The sequence below is a fragment of the Bemisia tabaci genome, chromosome 7 (assembly GCF_918797505.1).
Source record: "Bemisia tabaci chromosome 7, PGI_BMITA_v3".
Lineage (NCBI taxonomy): Eukaryota > Metazoa > Arthropoda > Insecta > Hemiptera > Aleyrodidae > Bemisia > Bemisia tabaci.
In genome coordinates this window covers 23,597,279-23,617,257 of record NC_092799.1, presented here as the reverse complement: position 1 = coordinate 23,617,257, position 19,979 = coordinate 23,597,279, and the positions used below count along the sequence as shown (strand labels likewise).

Here is a 19,979-nt window from a genome sequence, read left to right as displayed (position 1 = left end):
TATTTTAGCAGTTGATAATGGTGCCGTAAGGTACCAAAACGTCCTACCTTTGTATTTTAATATGTTGTATAGATGGGTAAGATCTGTTACGTACGGCAGTATTACAGTTGCGCCCCTCTTTCTTAAACAATGGCGTGGCGATTTATCCAATTTTTCCAATATTTGGCTCTTTGGTACGATTTTTCTCGAAAATTTGGCAACGGAGGAAAAAGTTATAAATGAACGTTTATTCTTTTTTACGTTCTTTCCCTCAACTCGCACACTTTTCAGTTCACATTAGGTTTTACGGTAGAATTGAGAGTAAAATTGGGAAAAAAAACCCTAAATACGAGTCAAAAATGGCAACAATGGACCGCGAGGCCCCGAAAAATTCATCGGAGGCCTTTTTAAAGGCCAGAAATGAAAAGTTCGCAAAAAAATACGTAGGAATAACCTCGTAAAGCTTAAGGGAGGGAGTGTGCAAACGACTTCGAGCGGCGAGCGGCGCCCGGATTCCAGTCGGCGCGCGCGGAGCGTAAACTCAGATTGCTCATATCTCCATTATTAATCGTTTCCCTGGGAGCTATAATATATCAAAAGAAATGGAAAAGTACGAATAATACAATGAACAGTTTTTTTTTCGAATCGAGAATCCGGCATTTGACGATGTACTAGGGTTGAAAAAAAATTGACCCTTAAGAAAGTGTGAAAAATGGCAACATTGCAATCTTAAATTACCTAAACGATCAAATTGAGTACATATTTCAAAAGAACGCAATTTTTTGAGAATTTTAACGCAAACCGCACCTCAATATCTCTTTTCGTTCAAAAGATATGCAACTCAACGGTTTTCAACTTGGCAACGCTGCTACGCGGAGAGAAATTCGTTTCAGGCCTTGAAATTTTGGGAAAAGGCGTATCCCATAGTGAGGAATGACATACTGAAATTTGGTCAACATCCATGAGGGGGGAAATTTTGTCGATTTTGCATACACCCCTTTTTGATAGAAAATTTACAACTATTTGACCTCAAAATTGCTGTATTCTCAATATTTTTCTAAAATAGGACCTGCTGCATTTCTGTTAATGTGGGTCCAACGAAAGACATGTTACTAAGACAATTTGTGAAGTTATAAATTTAGATCTTGTAGATCAGTTATTTCATCAGCACATAGTTGATCATTCACCTTTTAGGCATCAGTGCCTTTCGCTGTCCCATAAGAGACCAATGCTGCCGCCAACTTTTCCTATTACTTATACAAAATCAACAAACAGAAGGTCTTAAAATTTTCCTCAGGTTATCTATGCTTATATAAGAGGTATTCTTAAAAATGCTGGTAAATTTTCAATTTTTAAAGTCTTTGTCAAAAGATCTTTCAAAATTGGAAGTGAGTTTTTGATTTCCCATCTTCATCACTGAACAAATAACCATGTAGCGTTGTTGGTTTGAAATATGTGTGTGTAAATCTGTACTATACGAAATTTTCAGTTTGTTAGTTCCTCTTGAATAAATTTTTTTACTTTATTTTTCAGTTTGCTACTCTCTCCTTCTCCCTCACTGTATTTGATTGAGTCTTTGACTGACGGAGGTTTGTCAGGCACAGTATTCGACACCTACATTTGGAAATCAGAGCATCCTCAAGGAGTTGTGGTTGATTCTGAACATTGATGGCTCCGGCCGAAAAATGCATAGCTCACATTGCGACGTTGTAGGTCTCAGCTCATGATTTTCTTTGATTTTTTTCAAGAAAACCAACCAACAGATTTCTCAGATTACACCGACAGATTGCAATTCCCTGTTAATTTACCTTCTTTATTAAACAAAATTGCAAAAATAAATTTTCATTAGTTCTTTCGGAAGAAAATATAACATAAAAGATTTTTAATTAATGCGACTGAGCTAAGACAACGAAATCATTATTGGTATATTCCAGTTTCTTCACTGCAGAGCCTTTTTTTTTTTTTATTCCCAAAATAATCGTAAAAAATGAAATAATGTGTTTTGTATATACTTTTATTATTTCTTAGTACATTCGTGGTAAAAAAGAATTTAATGAGACTATTAAACCCTATTTTGGGGGCTCTATATACATTTGCAAAATTTATTATCCATCAAAATCAAATGGCGGTAGATGACCATGGCCGGATTGGGGAGGGAGAGATTGGCCACAACCCATGGCTGCAGATCCGGAAAGTAATGACCTCTGGTTTTTAAGTTCTTGCTTTTCAAGCCATTGAAGGGACTCATGGAATTTAAAGGCAGCAATCGGTTGTCGACTGAGGGCAGCAAAACTGTACACTGGCCCTGTGGATGACTACTATCAGTGATGATGTGATGAGACTCTCCTCTATATAAGTTGATACACTTCTGGGTTGCTATAGAAAATCCGCTATCTTGATTCTTGCATTTACTTTCAATGCTAGATTTACGGCACATGCTCTTCTATCACATTCTAAAAGTGCATACACTCATTTGGATTACATTATGCAATAAGGAACCACTATTTCTGGTCCATTATAGAAACAACATACATGCCATTGGTTGCCCAATGCAGATATCTGCTTTTATGGGAGAGCCGGAGATAGTGGTTCCTTATTGCAAAATGTTATCCACCTCTCCAGTCTCCACGCAATTCTTTACAGAGATCCAAAAATAATATTGAGTTTTTAATCCCATATTGGAGGTATGCTGAAACATGAATATTAATCCCTGAATCATGTTTTCGAGAGAAATGCATGGGGGTAGCAATTCTGAATTACAAAACAGGACTATTAACTGAACTTCTTTCATTACTGCGAAAGTGAAAGTTGATCAAGTAAGTGCAGTGTTCTAACAACTTTTTGCATACCTATGCATCATAGTCTTAAACGGTGCATTGAGAGCGCGATGTATCAATATTTTCATGCACCATGATGACCTTCCCCCACCTCTCCCTCCGATTTCCAGGCGCATGACACCTGAGGAACGTAGAGCACCGGTGAAGTATTTCATCACTTCATTTCTCACCAGAAGTAAAGCAATAAAGTCTCTTTCATAGACTGGTAGGGGTCGTACACAAATGTGTTGAAAGATGTTGCTTAAATATAGCTTTTCTCACGGTTTCCTCTTACAATAATCTTACCTATTCTTAGCCAAATGATCTTCCCTAACTACTCAAGTATCAAAAAATATATTTACTTTCAGCAAAAAAATTAAGTAAAACCTTCGGAGACTGAGGATGTCAATAATAAACAGAATACAATAGTAAAAATAGTGAGGTGTAGTTGACTTCTAAAGTATTGAGCGAATTCACAAAGACTAAAAGTAACAATAAAAGTGAAAAGGTAGCTTCACATTTATAAAAAAAACTTACAAAATTAGAAAAGAATTGCAGTTTTCCCCTTCCTTTACATTTGCAGCAGTTCCTTGTGTCAACATCAAACGAACTTTCCGAAAGCTTTGTCTTGTTTCTGGGACTCACAGTAGGATCAGTAACAATACACTATTGTGGCCTACCTACTGGAGACTTGCCAAAAAATATATTTTTCTCACCTCAGGTCAATTTGGAAAGAGAGTTTGCTTGACGTCTGATGTATGAATCTAGATCAAGCTATTCTGAAAGTTTAAGAATTGAAACCACATCAAATTCGATCATCACTTTTCTCTTGAAAACTTTTATGTATCAAAATCTTCTTTACAGTACTTAGTGTAATTAAATGACAAAGCTTCAAAAATGCAGATTATTCTAAAAATGATTCCGGTTTAAGAAGGATCTTTTGCCATTGGTAAAATCACACATACATCACAGTGGGGACATCAAGAGAGTCTGAAATCCGCTATTCAGTACAAAATTTACGAAATGTGCTGCAGGCAATTCGTCTTTGTAACCAGGGATCAGATTTGTCCAGAAGATGTTAGAAAGCTTTACTTAATTAAACAAACAACTCCCCAAACTTTTTCTCACGAATGATTTCAAACATTTTCAAATGTTTCTTCCTTCTTCATTTCTTGTTGTTGTTGTTGTTGTTGTTGTTGTTGTTGTAGGTTGATTGGCCTAATTCCGCTTTGCAGATAAACAGCCACTTACAAAAGTTCGGGATCACACACTAGATGATCATTTCCCTAGAGAATAAACAAAGTTTAATGTCTTGGTCAATGGGTGGTTCGATAATAATCTACTAAAATTTTGTTCCGGGATGGATGATCTTCGAAAAATAATTGATCACGTCCCTTTAAGGTTAAGCATTGCCATCACTGTCCAGATCATTTGACGGTTAGTGGAGACCGCAGATATGCCCAGGAGGAAAAGACGGTTGAAGGAAGGATGAAGAGCGCAGAAGTCGGGAAGAGAAGCAGGGTTGCAAAATAGGAAGACGAAGAACTGAAATTAGTGAAAGGAAAAAGTAAAGGATTTAGGCCTATCAAAAATGGCTCCACCACTATGAGCCTGCAGCGAAGCGACCGCCTCCGACAGAGGTTCGCCCCAGACTCTCTTCATTTCTTTATTTACAAAAATAAAGCTTCAAATCAGCTGAGATCATACATAAGAGTTTGTGACAATTTGCAAGGTTGTTTGTTGTTTAGTTGGGTTAGGTTTTCTTACACCTCTTTCTGAACAAACGTGGTCGCCGGTGACTAGGAAAAAAAATTCTTGCGGATGTGGAAATTCGAAAAAGCGAGTTACAAACTACCCAAATAGTAAGCTAAATGGTAGATTTAAAACTTCTTGGATTTGCCCATTGTGATTATTGTTTGATTCTAACTCTCAAATGTCAATTCTCAATTCACTTGACTGCATCTCTTGCGTGCTACACACCCATTAGATAACATCCAACTATATGGACTTAATTGCTTTAAATGCATTTTGATTTCCTTACAGGATTCTCTTCATACAAAACCTAGAGATTATTAATTTTGATAATTTAACAGACCTCTGAAAATTATCGAAACAAACAAAGCAACTTTAGCCAAACTCAGGAGAGTCAGCAAGGAAGTTACTGCTCATCGAGGTACACCCAGTAACTTCTTCCTTCTATTTTTTTTTAATTTTATGATTTTGTACAATAATAGGATTTCATCAGCTACTTATGATAGATGCTACTCTCATTGGTTACATCTGCTGGTGCTCCAGATGAATAACCTATCTTCAATCAAACCAACTAAAGTCTTAAGTAAGTATTTGTTCTCAATATCAACAAGGCTCCTAACTTTAGTGGTAACCTATACACAAGAATATATGATCACACTTCATTCATAACTGGGCAGATCAGATGTTGAGAGAATTATGCCAAAATTTAAACTGCTTTGGTCACAATTACAACAGCAGATGGAACAAGCCCTGAAAAAAACCAAATGCAAAAGGAGTTAGTCTTGTAAAAAACTTAAAGTCTCATTTGGACATATGTATTTCTGCTAAGAGGAACTAAGTTGCGAGCAAACCCTTTGCTCATAGCTCGTTTCAGCATAAATATATCCATTTGATGTAAAGTCGCAAACTATAGTGAGAGGAGTAATGATGCTAAAAGGAACTATTTGAAAATAAATAAAAATCAAAAGGAACTATGTTCATAGGATTTGCATCTTACAAAATTTCTTTTGATTTCATTCATTTATAAATATGTAGTTTCATTCAGCAATCTGTACAGTTGCTTGCAACAACGCACTGAATGACTGAAAATTCAAAGCTGCAGTTGAAGAAATTAGGATTGCAAAGTACCGGAAATGGAACGGACTCCTCTTATAAAAAGTATAAATAATAAGTTTCTATAAAAGTAAGAATTAATAGTACACAAGAAAAATTCTTGAGAAAAAGAGAACCACAATAAAGCATAGAACCAAAATTTAAGGATGTCGGTTTATGGGTGTTCCGGTTGTCGTAAACAGAAGAGTAAAATGCGACTCCTTTCCTCTTCACAATGCGAATGACAATACTGAACATTTTTCGAATGAAAGAGTCTAATCACTGCTGACTGCCATTGTTGGCTCTAAAACTGAAATTCAAGTCCTCAAAATGATTCATAAGAATGGAGCCTGGCGATCAAATTGCATCTCAAGACTTTAGCTTGAATTCGAACACAAACACAAAAATGTTTGGCACTTTATTGCTAGACAAGCTAAGAATTGAATCTGTGAGACCATAAGCACACACTCTTAGGTTTTCCTCCATTTCAATTTCTTAACAGCTTAGCATTTCTCCGGGAACATTTGAAAATTAAGTCTTAGAAACTACACGTATTGTGTACCAAGAGGTAGATTTCAGACTTTTATGATATGTGCAACATTATTTTCATGACAGTTTAAACATAGAAAGTCTAATCAATTTGCTGCACATCTTGCATGCAACCGATCCAGTCAATCATGCAGAGGTTCTTTCAAACTTACCGAGCACTTCTAATGGTTTCTGATAATCCTCGTCCGTAAATTTCTTCTTTGGGAAATTAGTCATGAGAGAGAATGGACCTTGCCCATCTGTACGGTGAAGCTCAACATACAGTCTTACTGCTGATAGCTGCTCTTTGCAACTGAATGTCTGAGTTAAGGCTTGTCCATTGGTTAATCGAATCTACAAAACGGACATAAGTATGAAAATTCATTACTAAGTTCAAACATTTCACTAAAGAGGTGTATTCAGCTTTGAACGTCAGAGCCAGATTTAGGTTTTTGCTGCCCGGTAAAAAAGTAATGTCAGCACTCCCCTATATCTGGCGCTAGTGAACATATAAATCTCATGAAAAAGATTCACTTTCTGAGTTTGAATGAGAAAATTTGAAGGAATTGCAGGTGTATAGTAGTACATGAGAAAAATTATGATTAATCACTTCTTTCATACATTAATGAAAATGAATTGTGGCTAACGTCTCTCCGAAATGTAGGTTTTGTTTGGCTTCAACAGATATTGACAGTAATAACCATGCAAAAGATTACAATGGCGAAGGAAATTGAAGAGAATTTTTAAGATCTGGAGAAATGTTGACACCAAAATAGAGATTTTAACAAATTCAGTCAGTTATTGAAAAGCTTTCCGGAAAAATGTATTTTTGTGCCCTACGGAATATGTATGCAAAATTTCAGACCAATCTGCCTACTTTTGAAGCCAAATAATTTTTCTGTTTAGTAGTTAAATTTGGTTCATATTCCCAAACACTAATGAGTTTGATAACTTTCTTGTGTTTGTCCAATTTACATCTTGGAATTTTTTTTTTTTAAAAAAAAAATAATAAAAGTAATGACAGCATATGTGTAAAGACATGGTAGTATTTTATAAGTGCCTGAATATGGCCTCCCTTGAAATGATCATGGCATGAAAAGAAAAAACAGAATACATCCGGTAGAACAAGCGGAAAAATCGTCAAAAATTCAAGAATAGTCCTCAGTTGAGGAAATCACCACTCAAGACCATTTTCCTAATGACATGATCACAGATTTCGATGTGTTCCCGGAAAAGAGGCTCTCACGCCTACGGAGTAACTAGACATTTCTTACCTTTAACTCCTCTCTGACTGTTTGCAAAGTAAAAATTGGGAATTTTAGAAGCAGATTCAGTTTCTATACCTGAAAACACACCTCACTGTATATCTTAGACTCTAGAGACGTTAACATGGAAAAATTCGGGAATTCTAGTCACAGAGTCAGGTCTTCAGGATTTACTCTTGACTACCCAGGTAATTTATGAGAAAATGGCATTCAGCCAAGGGCTGTATTTGATAAGGTTGTGATAGCGAGCCTTCGGTAACATTTTGAAAGGAATAATAAAAACTTTAAATGCGTTTCTCTCGATACATAATTTTTCAGTAAAAACCCTTCTTGCAGAAATCTTTGAAGTTAGAGCTAAAAAATATGAAAAAGAATACCTGAATTTTCGTCTCAGTATAATCTTTCTTAACTGCCGGAGCTGAAGAAACAGGTGCAGGTGCAGGAGGTGGTGATGTTACTGCTGCTGCATTCTGAGAATCTGGAGTACTGTACTTCAATTTTCTGGCGAGTTTGTCGGCTTCTATTTGTTTTCGTACTCTTTCTCGGGCTACTCTCTCTTCTTCCTTTTCTCTCCTGCGAAGTTCCGCCATTTTCTTTATTTCATCTTCCTCTAGTCTAAAATTTTAAAAGAGTAAAGTGAAAGTTGTGCAAACACTAGTAAAAATGGGATTGCTGATAGCACCTTGCTAAACAATGTATTGGCACAGCAAGATGTACAACAAAAATTGCTGAAAAGCAATGTCTTTTAGTGTTAATTCAGCAAAATCGTCCTTTAGATAAATCTGCTTCACATTCAAGTGGATCTGCATATCATTTTGCAATTTTATCAAATGTTTAGTTACAGCAGTTAAACATTTTGCAGGTCTATGAAAAAGTTAGGAGAGATAGTAAAATGTATAGCAAACTTATCCAACAAAGATAGCAGGAGATCAGCCTTCTAACAGATGGCTGATTCAGCATTGCAGTATACTTTCACTGCCTGCCATTATCTTTTTTGCTAAGTTATTTAAGCATGTAGGAGAACCAGTATTAATTTTTCTTTTGAAGGCACCTTTGGAGATATGAATTCAACTATATTTCTTGTTTTTTGTCATAATTTCAAGGTTTCCATAATTTTTTCATTTTCTGATTTCCCAACTTTCTTTCCCTGCTCTTTTCGCTTTTCCTTGGCTACATTTCTGAATTCACAGACTTTTCCTTTTGATCAAAACCTTAAAGTACGTAGATTTTTTTTCTTTAGATTACATTGACTTTTGCAAAACTATGAACAAAATCTCTACTTCAAGGGATTCAAATTAAAGAAATAGGCACTCTGCAATTGTTGCCTAACAATCAGGTAGAACGGAGCATAATTTTAAAGTTTTTGTTGCAGTGCACTGTAAAGAATATTGAAGATACACACTTTTTTTTAGCGGCAATCATTTCTTTTCCAGACTTGATCCTAATTCTTTCTCTCTCCAGGGCATCCCTCTTCTCTTGTTCTGCTCTCTCAGCACGTTTCTGCTTCAACAGCTCTTCAACTTTCCGCAACTGCTCTTGCTTTTCTTCTTCCGTTAATGGTTTCTTCTCCTCCGTTGATTCTGAGAATGCACTGTGCCCAGATTTACCAGCATGAAATTCAACTTCTAACTGAGTCCTGAATAATTTTCCACACCTGTAAGTCAACATTTAAGAACAATACATTAATCTGTGCAGAATAAAAAATCATAAAAGAAATAAAAATCTGTGCAGGATAATTAAAGTAATGGCAATACTTAACCTGTCAAGGTGATTTGTCCCAGGCTCTTGGCAAGGCTACACTGGCATACGACATGTTGCTTCCATTACGTTATGAATCTAGGCAAATTTTGACTTTTTAGTCAGAGAGGACGATAGCCTCTGCACAAGAGCCTAAAAAATCATCCTAAACCAAGAAAAGCAGGATTCTGGAGTAAAACGTTGCATTCAATCTAATTTGTTTTTTTCCAAGGAGAACCCTGCCTTCATTTCTCTGAATTTGACAATTTTTAGGTCAGGAATTATCTTTCGCCTCATTTGCAGGGGTTCTTGTCCTATTTTCAGCTTAAAAGTAAAAAACTGCTAAGAATTTGGCTTAATTCAGACGCAATACATAGCATGTCAGTTCGACCATGCCAAAAACTCCTGAGCTTTATGAACCACTTCAATGAAAAATAATCTTTCACTTGTGTGAACACAAGTTTAAAGTGAAAATGATAAAACAGGTCATGACAAATAAAAAAAACAAGATTGTGTCCGAGTTTAAGACTGCAAAGATACAGGCTTCCTTGCTGTCATTTTCTTCATGAAAGATAGTGATCCGATGGATTAGCAGCATGAGATTTCAACTGAATAAAAGCTGCTTATAACTAGACAATGTATTGCTTTTGAGCTAGCACTCCAATTTAAAGAGAAAATAAATTCACTTACTCATCACACTTAATTGACTTTGCAGAGGCATCAGCAGCTGCGTTTTCAGAACTGTTCTCCGAACTCTGTCCATTGCTGGTTGATTCAGAGGCAGGTGCAGGAGCAGCTTCTGTTTCAGCTGCTTTGCTGCCAGATGGTGTCATCTCAGTTTGATGAGCCAAAATCCTACGAAAGAAAAAAATAAGTTAGCCAGTTTTACATCTGCGCCACTCCTATCGTTTATGGTGGTAGCCAGAAGCTTAATTTGCACTGTTAGCGAAGTTTTAAAGCTTGTACAAACAAGATCATTTAGAAACTTCAGATTGCTTCCAATGATTAATTATCAATGATGGCTACGAATTAAATGGTTATATTTAAGCTTTCTGTCGTTTTTTGGAAACATCATAACGTATCATTATGAATGATAAAATTCTCACTAGGTCAATCAGAATGATGATTACTTAATTCGACATTGAAAAAATAAAAACCAAATTTTTCCATAATAAAAGAGAAGAAGTTTTACTTCTTCATTATTACCAGCAGGTCTTAAGGAATTCCTTAAAGCATTACCTTTTGGTCGACGTATCACAAACGCCATTTGTGCTTCAGCACTACCAAAGCTGCACAACTTCTCAAACTTGGCCAATATACTATGGAAAAATCAAGGGAAAGAATCACTGGGAAATTTCAACTAATATTTCATTATTTATCATAAAGATTAATCCCTGAAATTTGATGGGAGGACATGCAAAAGTTTTAAAAAAAAATTAAAACAATATTAAGATATCCTGCAACATAACATATAATCATAAATGGCGATTGTGATACTTTGGCCAGAAGGTGACAAAATCACTTTCTATTCTGAAGAAATTAGGGCTTTTGAAAAAATCTAAAATGACATCGTTAATATTAATATGGGATGAAGAATATACAAACCACTCAAGGGCAGGTTCAACTCCTCCGGTTGTATTTTGTAATCCCTTCTCACTAAACAAAACAGAAAAAAGGAAATACTTATTAGCGCCATAAAATCATCCCTAGAGCAGCAATACTAACAGACGCTTGAGCAATGACACAATGCTTGACTGATTGGTAGCAACTGAGATTTCATATTACCCCTGGCAGAGGACCACAATAAAAAATTTGCACACAAATTTCTTACTGCTTCATCTGGGAGTGCTTGAGGGGCTGAACTTGCAATATTTTTCATAATTTTTTTGGGGTATGGGAAACAGTACATAAAAATAGATTTAAAAGTTAAAAAATGCACCTCCTGGTGTCGACATTTCCCATTTAAATACAAGTATTTTAGCAGATCAGGTTGTTATCCTATATACTTTAATAATTGTTCAATTTATGAACTAAGAGTATCCATGTGTTCAGTCCACTCAGTAGTTTCCACTTACTTGAACATGAAATTCATCAAATTTCAGACACCTGCAAATTCTTCATCGCACTTGTGAAGAAAAAACTTCAAGTAAAGCCAACTATATAGAACAGAAATTAGATAACAGATCCACCTGAAGTTGATGTTGATATCGAGCAAGAGATGCGTTCGTGATAGACAACGGGCCTCAGCAGAAATTACCCAGTGAGGGCCTAGCGAGTTTGATGATCGCTCTTGAACCTCCGTTGAGGCAACACCTTACACCCAGTGACTGTCGTGGTGGTTCAATGCTCACCTCAACGGCTCAGTACCTTTTGAAGCTGGGGAATGGAGCATTGAGCCTTGAAGTGGTAAACGAAGTAACATGACAATACCTAGACCTTCGTTGGACAACATGTAACTCCGCAAGGAATTCACCAAAATAACCCCCGTTATCTATGACTAACGCACTTACGCAGATTATCCGTTGACTTCTTTTGAGGGCAAAATAGGGTAGATACCTCATTTTTTTCATAAATCATAGAAAAGAAAAAAAGACCGTCTCGGACTACGAAGTTTTATGTTGTTACACAAATGAGGTTATGATTTCAGACAATTGTCGGTAGTACATCTACATCCGTGAGACTAAGCCCATCCATACAGCTCTACAGCCAAAGAGTAACTATTCACGATCTTACACTCGAATGTTAAAAAGAAATAACATCGCTTGAATATGTCTGCATATCTGTACGTAGCAAGGATGCACTGTCATTCTACCCTTGTCATTTACTGGTTGAAAAATATGACATCAAAAATAAGGGAAGCAAAAAAGGCGAGACACACGAGAAAAAAGGATCTTGAAAAGGTTGTAAGAATTCTCCGGAAAGCGGAAATTAATTGATAAGAAGTTATTTAGGCAGACTTACGCGAGCTCCTTTGAAAACCCCATATCAATCAACATTTGAACTTCACCAGACATTCTGACAACTCGTATTAAACTGAGCACACAACACACAAAAGAATCAATTGCTTATTAGTCCCCGCGTCAGTTTCGAATTACACTTCGAAGGAAAGCGTGAAAATTACGTAAGGCATGAAAGTTTTATCACAAAAGCGCTGAATTTTAGGAAAAGCTCAAAAACTAGCCGGACGGGGAAATTTGAGGTTAGAAGTGTTCAGCTGTTCAGCGCCCAGTCACCATTGTTGCCGTTTGTTGCATCAACGCTCAACAATCGCTGATGACGTAATCCTTTGCCCCATTTGACCGTTTGATGGGTTGGCGGTTTTTGTTTTGACCGTTTTGTTTTGCACTGTTCCACTGCGGTCAGGGTCGATGTGGCTCTCTGGGATCGATGCGATTTCGAGGCCCCTTCACTTGGTTGAGACTTGAGACTAAGTTGAGGCCCCCCTAACTAATTTATGGGGGAGGGGGGGGGGGGGGGGGGTTCCGGAGTTTCTTTCCCTCAAGCTGTTAAATAAAAATTTACATCCTTAAAACCATTGATAGGTCGGTATCATTGCGAAAATACAAGCGTTTTTATTAGAAATATTACTTATTTAATGACTCAGGCCTGCATCGAAGAAAAATTAGAAAAGAAAACAAAAAACTCCCTCTAAGCATGAAAAAATGGCCCTGGCGTAATTTTCAACGCTGACGGTGAGTTCGAAATACCTATAAATTTTATCCTTATACCCACCAAATTTGCGGAAATTCGAGATTTTCCGAAAAGTTGGAGCGTGGAAGAGGAAAATCAGGATCATTTTCAGATTTTAGCAGCAAAAAAAGACACGGAAATTTATAGCTCTGACAGGGTCGGACTGACGCACCTCTAAGGGCGCAAACCCTTAGCCGTCGAAGGGGGCGCAATGTGATATTTTGCTGAGGAGTGTGCGGGAACACCCCCCCCCTCTCTCTCTCTCTCGGAAACGCCGAAATTTTTTAAAAATCAAACTCTACTAAGTAGAATTTTGACGATATTTTCAGGTTCAAAATCGATTAATCTTACAAAGGAAAATTCTGACATTGAACATAATAATAAAAGTAACGGAAGAATTGTGAGATGAGAGATGTAAAATCGATTAATCAAAGAAAAGCTATTCGAGGCATCCAAGCACCATTATCTCTGGAAAAAACAAGCGAGAGCTCAAGAGATCCAAAATCATGCTTTTGAAAACTGAAAGTTGGAAAATGAGGGTCACAAGAAAACAAGAAATACTTCAGACCCTGTATATTGTATAAATAACTAATACAATACATTTTAAATTTAAATTTTTAAATGTTTAACAAAGTGGGAACAATGAATATCAGGGCCGGATTAAGGGGGTGGCCACATGGGCCGCGGCCCATGGCGGCAAATTTAGGGGGCGGCAAATTTTGGAATTTTTTTAAATGTAGGTATAAAAATAGTGTATTTTCTTCGAGAAAATACATTGAAAATGGGATTCAGAAAAAAATTACCAATGAGAAAAGGGGACCAAATCTCCCTTTCCTGAGAGCATAGTAATTTCTAATTTTGTTGTTTTTCGGTGATACAAGAGGCAGCATCTTTAATTAGTCGAGTCAAGAGAGGGACTAAACACGCAATTTGGACTGGTGCTCAGCGCAGAGAGGAATGATGACGAGAACTTGAGATGAAAAGGAGAAGCCCTCGGCGGTCGGCACGTAACACATATTAGCGCCTACAAGATTGCATGAATACTTCACGCATTGCGTCAGACACAGTGCGGTCAGTAGCGGTCGGCGTGAAACGCATACCGCCTACAAGACTGTGGGAATACTTCCCGCATCGCGCCAAATACAGTGCGGTCAGCGCGGAGCTGCGGCGGAAGTTAAAATTATTAAACCTCATTTATGTTTGTTCTTTCTTAATTTTTTCGTTCAATGCTTATAAATGGAAGGCCTTGTCCACACAGAGATAGGTTTACGGGACTTAACTTTCGCGCAAAGTTCTGTGAACTTTCGCTAGTAGTGTTGACATGGCTTTCGTAAAAAATGTGTCTAACACGAGTAAACGCGTTTTATGCACCCCGCTACCTCCGGCACGTTCACTTGACGGTTTTATTGATGTTTCAAAACGAATGAGAAGGGGGCGGCAAAATGCAGATGGCCCATGGGCGGCCAGTAGGTAAATCCGGCCCTGATGAATATACATACTACATAGCTGAAGAAAAGAAAAATGAGAGAAGGGGACAAAATACAGAATACACTTTCCTCTATAACTCCTATTCAAGCTTTACGTATAATTTTTAGGCATTTTTTTCCTTTACTTATTTTCTTTTCTCCTTGCTTTTTATTTATTATTCTTTTCTTTTTTCTCTTCTTCTTTTTTCCTTTTTCCTTTTTTTCTTTTTTTCTTTTTTTCTTTTCTTTCTTTTCTTCTTTTCTTCATTTTCTTCATTATCATTCTAGCAGCCGGAAGAGGGGCGCATCTGCCAATGGCAGATTGGCCTTATGGTCAGTCCGACCCTGGCTCTGAAGCCTGAATAATTTTCCTAGCTGTGTCTAATAACGAGAGGTCTTTCTGGTCAAATAGCAGAATTCTCCGAAATACCCTAATGTTCGGGCGATTACGATTAATAACAGAACAGATTGAATGATTGTGATAAATCGAGAGAAAATACAACGCATCAATCGCAAACTTACAATTCTCTAAGGACTATACACTTCTCTAACATTTACCCATCAGGTCTCGTCGATAATAAGAAGATGAAAACCAGAGGATTTTTGACAATTTTCAAATATTTTAAAGAAAGATTAGTGCCGATGACCCCCACATTATAACTCCCCAGCGATTAAATTGCATGATATCAAAAATCGTACGCACGATGAAATTAAGGAACTTCAATTGAATATGGGCACTAATATTATTAAGGGCACGGATGCGCCGGAGATAGAAGTTTGCACCTTGCACGGACTTCGAGCAACTATTTCAACTCTCCGGAGAGTAAATTGCATATACGAAGAAATGAAGGAACTTTGTACGGCTCCCGTTGTCTGCAACTTTGGAATTTGATGAGACCTTCGCATGGTCCTATATGCAGGGCCGGAGTAAAGGGGGTGGCCACACGGGCCGCGGCCCATGGCGGCAAAATGTAGGGGGCGGCAAATTTTGCAATTGTTTTGAATGTAGGTATCAAAAAAGAGAGGAAAAAATTGGATTCTAAATAAATTACAAACGAGAAAAGACGACAAAATCTCTCATTTCCTGAGAGTGAAAGTACATTAATTTCTAATTTTGTCGTCTTTCGGTGATACGAGAGACAACACCTTCAATTAGTCGAGTTAAGAGAGAAACCAAACACGCAATTTGACCTGGAACGGAGCGGCGCGGCGGTCAGCATGAAACGCATAGCGCCTACAAAACTGCAGGAATACTTCACGCATTGCGTCAAAAAAACTGCGGTCAGCAGCAGTCGGCTGGAAACGCATAGCGCCTACAAGACTGCATGAATACTTCACGCATTGCGTCAACACAGTGCGGTCGGCGCGGCGCGGCGGTAGAAGTTAGAATTTTCAACCACATTTATGTTTGTTCTTTCATAATTTTTTGGTTCGTTTTTTATAAATGAAAGGCTTGTCCAAACAGGGATAGGTTTACGGAACTGAACTTTTGTTAGTGTTGACAGGGCTTTCACAAAAAATGTACCCAACAAGAGGAAACGCGTCTCATACCCCCCTCCCCCACCGGCACGTTTACTTGATGGTTTTTATATATCGTAATCGACGGATCACACGGGTGAGATTTCTTGATATCGATTGGTTCAATGTGTAACCACAGCGCCAAAAGTCAATTTAGAAATCTGAGGTAACGGGTCTTATGTGATTGAATTTTTACTCTCTGGCAATGAAAAGTGAAATTGTTAGGAATTTTCTCATTTTCAGCTTTTAATCATCGTACAGTCAGTGAACTTTCTTTCTGTCATGAGGACCCTTGCCATTTCGAAACTTCAAACACGTATTTCTCGAAATAGCAAGAACTGCACTTAGGCGTCTTGTCTTTCAAGCCTCTCATTTTAGACGCATTATGGGAAGTCTGCCGTGCGACGCAGAGACGCCGTAAACGCCATTTTACATTTTTTGGAAACAATGTATCATAGCAAAAAAAAAAACTTGTGTATCTTAGGACAATGATGTTTTTACAGAATTCTTTTGCAAACAGGTACTATCAAGAACTTAACTTGAAAATTTGAGGTGCATTTCAGTAAAACACTTTTTATTTTATAAAGTGTCAAGTTCCAAAACAACGAGGGAAAATCTTGATGGATTTACGGCGTTCTTGCTTAGCACGGCAGAAGTCATGAACCTAGTTAAGCCGACCGGAAAGAGGTGCACGGATAAAAGCTTCCGTTTTTGTGGGGAAATGAACTGACAAGATGTTTCTGAAACAAACTAAAAAGCTTCATTTATTTCTGTTGTACGCGGTGCTTGAAGATCTTATCCACAGGTGTTGTAATTGCACTGATCAGAAATCGCCGAGTGACATCCGGAGCGTACCTATTTCATTCAGCCCAGCTTTCATGTACCCATTTTGCCCCTGATGACCGGAGTGACGTGAGTGCGGCTAACAAAATTTCAAGCCAATGCGGACCGAATGTGAGACCAGGACCGGATTAAGGGGTGGCCACATGGGCCGCGGTCTATGGCGGCAAATTTTGCAATTCTTTTAAACACTAGGGGGCTGCGCCCCCTGGCCGCTCCGCGGTCCAACTCTCAGAGGCGCTTCGCGCTTCTAATAAGCAGATATCCTGAGATCGTTAAAAGATCATTAAGAGTTAGAGAAAACCCGGTTAGGAGACGGAGGGAAGCATGTGAGCGTGCGCGGCGGCGGCGGGAGGGGAGCGGAGAGTGGAGGAGAAACCGGTTTGTGACATGATTAGCGTTATACCCTCAGCGTGACACCCTCAGCGTGACACGGCACCCTTATGATTTTATACTATAGAGTAAGATAGGTATAAAAAAAAATCGGATTCAGAAAAAAAATTACAAACGAGAAAAGCGTCTTTCGGTGACACAAGAGATGACCTTTAATTAGTCGAGTGAAGAGAGAAACCGAACACACAATTTGGTATGGAGCGACGCGGCGCAGAGAGCAATGATGATGAATAGGACTTGATGATGAAATAGGACTTGAGATGAAAGGGAGAATCCCTCAGCGCGGTGGTCGGCATGTAACGCACATATTAGCACCTGCAAGACTGCATGAATACTTCACGCATTGCGTCAAAAACAGCGCGGTCAGCGTGAAAAGCATAGCGCCTACTAGACTTCATGAATACTTCACGCATTGCGTCGAACACAGTGCGTTCAGCAGCGGTCGCTCGGCGTGAAACGCATAGCGCCTACAAGACTGTGGGAATACTTCACGCATTGCGTCAAAAACAGTGTGGTCAGCGCGGCGCGGCGGCGGAGGTTAAAATTATTAAACCACATTTATGTTTGTTCTTGCATAATTTTTACGTTCATTTCTTACAAATGGGAGGTCTTGTTCACACGCAGAGATATGTTTACGGAACTTAACTTCTGCGCAAAGTTCCGTGAACTTTTGCTAATAGTGTTGACAGAGTTTCCGCAAATAATGTTTCCAACACGAGAGAACGCGTCTTATGCACCCCTCCCCTCCCCCTCCGGTACTTCACTTGATGGTTTTTATCAATGTTTCAAAACGAATGAGAAGGGAGCGGCAAAATACAGGTGGCCCATGGGCGGCAAGTAGGTAAATCTGGCCCTGTGTGAGACACTCTTCAGTCTCCTGTTTACGAACACAGTTCAAAACGGCTGCATTATTTTGTGAATACACACAGACAACAACTGACTTGGATCAGTTGAGTCCAGACGTATTTATGTCACCTCTCGCCAGTGTTCGAAACTCACAGGCGTCATCGCGCCAAATGCGCCTAAGAAATCGATTATGGCGCCTAAAAAATGGAGGCTCTGCGCCATCGTGGCCCCTAAAAATTGCCTTCTCCCCCCCCCCCCCCCAAAAAAAAAGTATAGTTTTCCTGATTGGTGATTTTTCGAAATTTCCCCCAAGTAACACCTAGAGTCCCTTTATACCTAGAGTCCCTTTATACCCAGAGTTAAGACAACTCACTTTTGGTTGGGCTGAAAGTGGCCTAAAAAAAAATCCAATTCTGATTGGTTCTCGCTCATGGAGGCCGAAACGAGTGCACCAAGATGGCGGTACCTCGAATGTGAACAAGAATAATGAAAATATTACCTAATTGTGGTTTATCAAGAGTAAATTGTTATTTCCATTGGTCCAAAATGAAAATAGATTAAGAAATTATTCACAAACCAATCTCATTTTCTTTTTGATTGATCAATTTGTTGATGTTGTTGTTTTAGTGTGACATGTGTGACAGACATCGCAGGATTCCTGATCCTTTTCCCTCAATATCGTTCGTTCGGGTGCACTCGTTTCGGCCTCCATGGCCAGCCAAGGCCGGCTGCCAGTCAGCTGATAATCGAGTTGTCTTAACTCTGGGTATAAAGGGACTCTATTTATACCCAGAGTTACGACAACTCGATTATCAGCTGACTGACAGCCGGCCTTGGCTGGCCATGGAGGCCGAAACGAGTGCACCCAAACGAACGATATTGGGGGATAAGGATCAGGAATCCTGCGATGTCTGTCACACAGAAACAACAACATCAACAAATTGATCAATTAAAAAGAAAATGAGATTGGTTTGTGAATAATTTCTTAATCTATTTTCATTTTGGACCGATGGCAATAGCAATTTACTCTTGATAAACCACAATGGGCCTGTTGCATGCAAGAGATACAGCCGCGCGAATAGACTTTGTAGAGGTTAAATGACACGAAAATTACGATGGTCACATTAAAAAAGTCTGAAATACACTCCTTACTGCGCAATTTGCGTTGTTAGGAGCGCGCTTTTTCAAATTTCCCGCGTCTGGGGGCAGTTTTCTAACCACCGGAAACGAGCAAACGGCGGGCTTGGTGATTTCCGGAAGATACCGAGTCGTTGTTGTTGTTATTTTTTCCTTCAGTTTGTTCACAAACTCAACGTGATCTCTTATAGTGGTCCATATACGCTTTATGCGGTCACCAAATCAATCAACTTTTAAATATCCAACGCAATCCTTCTACATTTCATTTCACGATATCACGAGCTCCGATTTTTAGGTTATGTTGTCAGTTTTAGTTGACCGGAAATAGCCGCGAGTTGCCGTTAATTGTTTCCGTAAGAAAACTGCCCCCCGACACGGGAAATTTGAAAAAGCGCGCTTCTAACAACGCAAATTGCGCAGTAAGGAGTGTATTTCAGACTTTTTCAATGTGACCATCGTAATTTTCATGTCATTTAACCTCTAAAACGTCTATTCGCACGGCTGTATCTCTTGCATGCAACAGGCCCATTAGGTAATATTTTCATTATTCTTGTTCACATACGAGGTACCGCCATCTTGGTGCACTCGTTTCGGCCTCCATGAGCGAGAACCAATCAGAATTGGATTTTTTTTTAGGCCACTTTCAGCCCAACCCTGGCCCAACCAAAAGTGAGTTGTCGTAACTCTGGGTATAAAGGGACTCTAACACCTACTAGTTTTGTAACTAAAACATCTTGCGTCTAACTTGTCACTAAATGCGCCGCGATAAGTCAAAAAGTCAATTTGGCCCCTAAAAAATCTTCAATGGCCCCTAAAAATCGAGCTTGATGCGCCATATGGCACCTAAAACTCCAAGGTGAGTTTCGTACACTGCATCTCGCTCATCGTGCCACGCCACGCCGCGCCCGTACGTGTTCAAA

General features: G+C 38.7%; 1 protein-coding gene across 1 annotated transcript; it reads right to left on the bottom strand.

The window, feature by feature from the left end:
• Positions 1-1,975: 1,975 nt before the first annotated feature.
• Positions 1,976-12,386, bottom strand: LOC109032739 (UBX domain-containing protein 1). Its single transcript, XM_072302087.1, has 8 exons — positions 12,131-12,386; positions 10,775-10,825; positions 9,860-10,024; positions 8,835-9,086; positions 7,810-8,047; positions 6,341-6,521; positions 4,449-5,297; positions 1,976-3,955 (listed from the first exon to the last, which is right to left on the bottom strand). The coding sequence occupies exons 1-7, from the start codon at positions 12,181-12,183 to the stop codon at positions 5,254-5,256; spliced, it is 984 nt and encodes a 327-aa protein (XP_072158188.1). The 5' UTR covers positions 12,184-12,386; the 3' UTR covers positions 1,976-3,955; positions 4,449-5,253.
• Positions 12,387-19,979: the final 7,593 nt, after the last annotated feature.